General features: G+C 51.6%; 1 protein-coding gene across 1 annotated transcript; it reads left to right on the forward strand.

Annotated features, from left to right (window-relative positions):
• Positions 1 to 303: 303 nt before the first annotated feature.
• On the forward strand, positions 304 to 4981 carry LOC307237895 (uncharacterized protein). The gene is made up of 5 exons (XM_080010693.1): positions 304 to 484; positions 2923 to 2988; positions 3897 to 3981; positions 4071 to 4156; positions 4235 to 4981. Exons 1-5 carry the CDS (start codon positions 440 to 442, stop codon positions 4277 to 4279), a joined length of 327 nt encoding a protein of 108 aa, XP_079866819.1. The 5' UTR covers positions 304 to 439; the 3' UTR covers positions 4280 to 4981.
• Positions 4982 to 5716: the final 735 nt, after the last annotated feature.

Genomic DNA, 5716 nt, shown 5'->3' on the forward strand with positions numbered 1-5716 from the left:
TCGGACGCGCCGTTGCGCGCGCGGCACCGCGGTTCCGAAACGCGTTGCAAGTGCGCGCGCGGCGTTGAACGTCCGCCGCTCGGCCGCGTCCCGCGCGTCGCTGCGTTTTAATCCTAAATCCCGCCGTAGTGGAAGCACAGGGAGGGGGCGTGGCCTCGGGCTTTTTTAGAAACTCGAGCCCATTGTTCCACTCCGACGCGCGCGGCGCACACCTCTGTGGCGAAGCCCGCCAATCACGGCGCGCCGTCCGCCTCCCCGCCCCGCCCCCCGCCCTCTCGCCCCGCCCCCCCGGTCTATATTAAAGCCCCAGCCGTGAGCGGCGCTGGCCACTGGCACCGCACGCACCGACCGACCCGCAGCAGCAACACGGGGATTTACTTTATTCAACCTTTATTTTCCACCGTTCTTTACTTTATTCAACAAAACAACAACAACAACAATGGCAGACATTCAGGCGGACTCTGCAGCGGAGGTCTCCGCCAAGGTAAGACGCTCCACCTCCACCGCCTCCTTTTCCGGCTCCAACCTACATTTTAAAGCCGCTTCGCGCTCATTCCGACTCAACAAAGTGTCCGAACCGGAACCGGACCGAGCGCCCGCGGAGCGAGGCGGCGCTTCCTTGTGATTTATGATCATCATCATCGTCGTCATCATCATAATAATAATAATAATAATAATAATAGTAATAATAAAAATACTCGAGGGTCTCGGGGTCCTGCTGGGGGAGCGGGGCTCCTCAGCATCGCCTCATTGTCCAACGGCCTACGCGGGTTCTTTGTTTATCCCAGCGGCTCGGTTTTCCTCCTGAACCGGAGCTGTTCCGACCCGATGGCCGCTCTCCGCGACGCGGGAACCCGCACGGGCACCACCGGGCTTTTCCGCGCGATGCGCGCGTCGAAATACGGACCAAATCGATCCCTGTTACTATGAGACCGTGGGCGCAGGTGGAGCTTCCTTCCTCTTTTCACTCATCTGTTGGTGTTTAGAGCGGGGACCGGGGGTCGGGCTCCCCGGAGCCCCTGTCGGGCCCCGGGGCTGTTTGAATGGACGGGCAGTGCTCGGCCGGGTTCGGAGCCGCGCTCGTTCGGAGCACCGTTAAATCCGGCGTCGGCGCTATTTCGGTCGGTACCGGGCGAGCGTCCATCCGACCGCCCGGTGCGACGCTTCATCTCCCGCCGGAATGCTGCGACGGAGCGCCGAGGGCTCCGCGCCTCCTCCCCCGCTGCTCCTCTCCTCTCAGCCCGGTGTTATTCTCCTTCTAACGGGGGTTTCTCTCGCTCGGTGGAAACTTTCCACTCAGGTGGAGGTGTGCGGGGATGGGGCTCGGTTCTCCGGTCCGTCCGAGCGGCTCTTAGAAATAAACTTTATTTTAAATTAAACTGTACTTATCGGTTGAGCGGCGCGGCGCCGCGGGTGCGGGATGGATGCGAGTGATAGATCCAGGTGGAGGAGCGGGGTTCGGGCAGGGAGCTGCGTTAAGCCCCGCCGGGCTCCTGCTCGGACCGGGAGGTGTCGGCGGGGCTGATAAACGGCTTAAGGGATAAAAAGATTATGGAAAGGAATCAATAAAACACAACCAGTAACAACTGTTTGTAATGGTTTCGTTCCGTTTTCTTTGGGGATTTCAAGGAAACCGAGCGGGGCTATAAATAGAACATGGTACCGAGCCCGGGTTCTGGAGGCTCCGTGTCCGCTGCACTTTGTTCACTTGATTCTATTTAGTTTTGTTTTTCGGGACTTGGTGTTTATTGGGTCCCGTCCACGCGTCCCTTCCATTGTCCTTTAAAGCTCCGTCCGATCCGCCAGCGTCTCGCTGCTGCTGCCGCTGGTGCTGTTGCGCTTGTATTTAAACGGAGCGGTGCATTGTGGGTAGTGCAGTGCGCTCCCCGGGCGTGTCTCGTGACATATGGCGCCCGTGCGGCCCTGCGGACTACATTACCCACAGTGCCCCGCGGCACGGCAGCGGATCAGATTACAACACGGTGTGAGTGGGCGGGAGCGGAGTGGAAAGTAGTTTAACTGGCCCCCGCTACCTAACCAACTAACTAACTAACTAACTAACTAACTGGCCCCTGCTACCTAACCAACTAACTAACTAACTAACTGGCCCCTGCTACCTAACCAACTAACTAACTAACTAACTAACTGGCCCCTGCTACCTAACCAACTAACTAACTAACTAACTAACTGGCCCCTGCTACCTAACCAACTAACTAACTAACTGGCCCCTGCTAACTAACTAACTAACTAACTGGCCCCCGCTACCTAACCAACTAACTAACTAACTAACTGGCCCCCGCTACCTAACCAACCAACTAACTAACTAACTAACTGGCCCCTGCTACCTAACCAACTAACTAACTAGCTAACTAACTAACTAACTGGCCCCTGCTAACTAACTAACTAACTAACTGGCCCCCGCTACCTAACCAACTAACTAACTAACTAACTGGCCCCCGCTACCTAACCAACTAACTAACTAACTAACTGGCCCCTGCTACCTAACCAACTAACTAACTGGCCCCCGCTACCTAACCAACTAACTAACTAACTGGCCCCTGCTACCTAACCAACTAACTAACTAACTAACTAACTGGCCCCCGCTACCTAACCAACTAACCAACTAACTAACTGGCCCCCGCTACCTAACCAACTAACTAACTAACAAACTGGCCCCCGCTACCTAACCAACTAACTAACCAACTAACTAACTGGCCCCCGCTACCTAACCAACTAACCAACTAACTAACTGGCCCCCGCTACCTAACCAACTAACTAACTGGCCCCCGCTACCTAACCAACTAACTGGCCCCCGCTAACTAACTAACTGGCCCACACTAACCTAGGCCTGCCGTGTTGGTTAGTAGCCAGACGGGTTGGTTAGCTGGTTAGATTAACATTGGACATTTTTCCTCTTTTCAGGACTTAAAAGATAAGAAGCTGGTAGAAGAGAAGGAGAATGGAAGTGAGGCTGCAACCAACGGAAAGGTACACACACACTGCTACACACACACTGCTACACACACACTGCTACACACACACTGCTACACACACACACACTGCTACACACACACACACTGCTACACACACACTGCTACACACACACTGCTACACACACACTGCTACACACACACACACTGCTACACACACACTGCTACACACACACTGCTACACACACACACACACTGCTACACACACACACACACTGCTACACACACACACACTGCTACACACACACTGCTACACACACACTGCTACACACACACTGCTACACACACACACACTGCTACACACACACTGCTACACACACACTGCTACACACACACACACACTGCTACACACACACACACACTGCTACACACACACTGCTACACACACACTGCTACACACACACACACTGCTACACACACACTGCTTACTGCTACACACACACTGCTACACACACACTGCTACACACACTGCTACACACACACTGCTACACACACACACACTGCTACACACACACACACTGCTACACACACACTGCTTACTGCTACACACACACTGCTACACACACACACACACTGCTACACACACACACACTGCTACACACACACTGCTACACACACACACACTGCTACACACACACTGCTACACACACACACACACTGCTAACACACACTGCTACACACACACTGCTACACACACACTGCTACACACACACACACTGCTACACACACTGCTACACACACACTGCTACACACATACACACACTGCTACACACACACACACACACACTGCTACACACACACTGCTACACACAGTAATAAACACTGATACACAGTGATACACACAGTAGTACACACTGATACTCACTGTGTACTTTTGTGTGTTTTTGATCGCCCGTGCTCCCCCAGGAGAACGAGGAGAATGGAGAACCCGAACTAGACGATGACGAGGAGGAAGAGGTGGACGAGGAAGATGAGGAGGACGACGGAGAGGGTCAGTCTGATTTACCACTTCCTGTTTGAGGTGGGCGGGGCTTGTGGGACACCTGGCGCTAACTGGCCCCTCCCCCTTTTGTGCCACAGGTGATGAGGAGGAGGATGAAGACGACGAAGACGAGATCGAGGGCGGGCCAAAGCGGGCGGCCGACGAAGACGACGACGATGAGGAGGTGAGCGCTGACCTCTGACCCCTGGGGGTGGGGATGATGGGCAGGAGTCTCACTTCCTGTTTGTTTTTGTTTTCTCAGGACGACGTTGTACCCAAGAAGCAGAAAACCGACGACGACGATTGATGCGTTTTCCCTCCAAAAATCCTGCTGATCTACTTCCTGTTTCTTCACCTTTGACCTTTTTGCGCTAGAGGTGGAGGAGCCGGAGGACTACGGGGAAATACAATTTAAAAAAAAATGAAATAAAAATTTACACAGCAAAAAAAAATAATAATAAAATAAAAACAAAAAAACATGGTCATTAGCGAGTAGCGTCCAGCATCGTGTCTCTCTCTCTCTCTCTCTCTCTCTCTCTCTCTCTCTGGCTCGCCCCCCGAAACCGCCACCGATTTTTCTAGAAGTTTCCAGCGCGACGCGGAACAACTTGGCTCCACCTTCTCAACCACATGGATCAAAAAAAAACACACAAAAGGAGAATTTGTTTGTATTTTTATTTACATTTTATATTTTTGTACATATTGTTAAGGGGGAGGAGGAGGGCGAGGGGGGGCGGGGTCCAACCCGGTGCTTTACTAAATACAGTTGTACTCAGTTTGACCATGTGACCACGAACCCGGAGCATTCCAGTGGATTTAATGTATGTACGTTAGCTGTACCATAACTAGTCTGTTTGTACGGGAGGGCAAGGCCAAAGAAAAGGAGCCTCTTTTCTTTCCCTTTTTTCTTGTTTTTCTTTCTTTGGTTCAGTTTCACGACGGCCTGTTTCCATGTATGTGCAAAGTTTGTTGTTTGACAATAAACCGGACTTTTATTTTGTGAGTTGTATTTGGCGTCTCTGCTCGTTTTCTCTTCAATAATATATAATTTTTTCGGCCGGCGGCGCGAAGGTCACCGGGAGGAGGGAGATGAGGATGTCCCGTCTAGTTCCATCAGGTCCCATCTGGTCCTATCCAGTTCCATCAGGTCCCATGCGTCCCTAATCCAGTCCCATCCGGTTCAATCTAGTCCTATGCATCCCCATCCAGTCCCATCCGGTTCTATTCAGTCCCATGCATCCCTATCTAGTCCTATCCGGTTCCATCCGGTCCGGCCACCTTGCAGTGTCTTTAAATTTAAATAAATGATCGTTTTGTGTTTCCCGCTGCTCTGACCCCAGAGAAAACAGAAACACTCCTGTTTTTCTGCTCCGCCCACATCCGGTTTCAGGCTAAAACAACTTTTAAAAACCACATCTATTGTTTCTAATTATTAATACATTTCATATTTCCATACGCTGCGTAGCGATGGCTGGGCCGTGGGGGAACAGGATGTGGCGCTTAAACAAAACTCCGAGGACCCGGGGGCCACGGGCTGGGTTGTCTGTCAGGAAACCAGGAGAACCGGCCTGGTTGTTTATTTAAAAAAATGGTTTTTTTATATTTATTTATTTATTTATTTTTGTTTGTTTGTTTGTTTTGTTCAGTTTTTCTCCCGTACACGAGCAAATTTCCTGGTAACCCTGTTCTAAATGTCCCTCTGATCATCCATTATTTCATTCTGGTTGATATTTTCTTGACTGAT

The sequence above is a fragment of the Zeus faber genome (assembly GCF_960531495.2).
Source record: "Zeus faber genome assembly, chromosome: 12".
Taxonomy (NCBI): Eukaryota; Metazoa; Chordata; class Actinopteri; order Zeiformes; family Zeidae; genus Zeus; species Zeus faber.

Coding starts and splice junctions, on each gene's coding strand:
- LOC307237895 (XM_080010693.1), top strand. CDS start 440: ATGGCAGACATTCAGGCGGACTCTGCAGCGGAGGTCTCCGCCAAG. Junction 2,989..3,896: donor AGGCTGCAACCAACGGAAAG/GTACACACACAC, acceptor GTGCTCCCCCAG/GAGAACGAGGAGAATGGAGA. Junction 4,157..4,234: donor AAGACGACGACGATGAGGAG/GTGAGCGCTGAC, acceptor TTGTTTTCTCAG/GACGACGTTGTACCCAAGAA.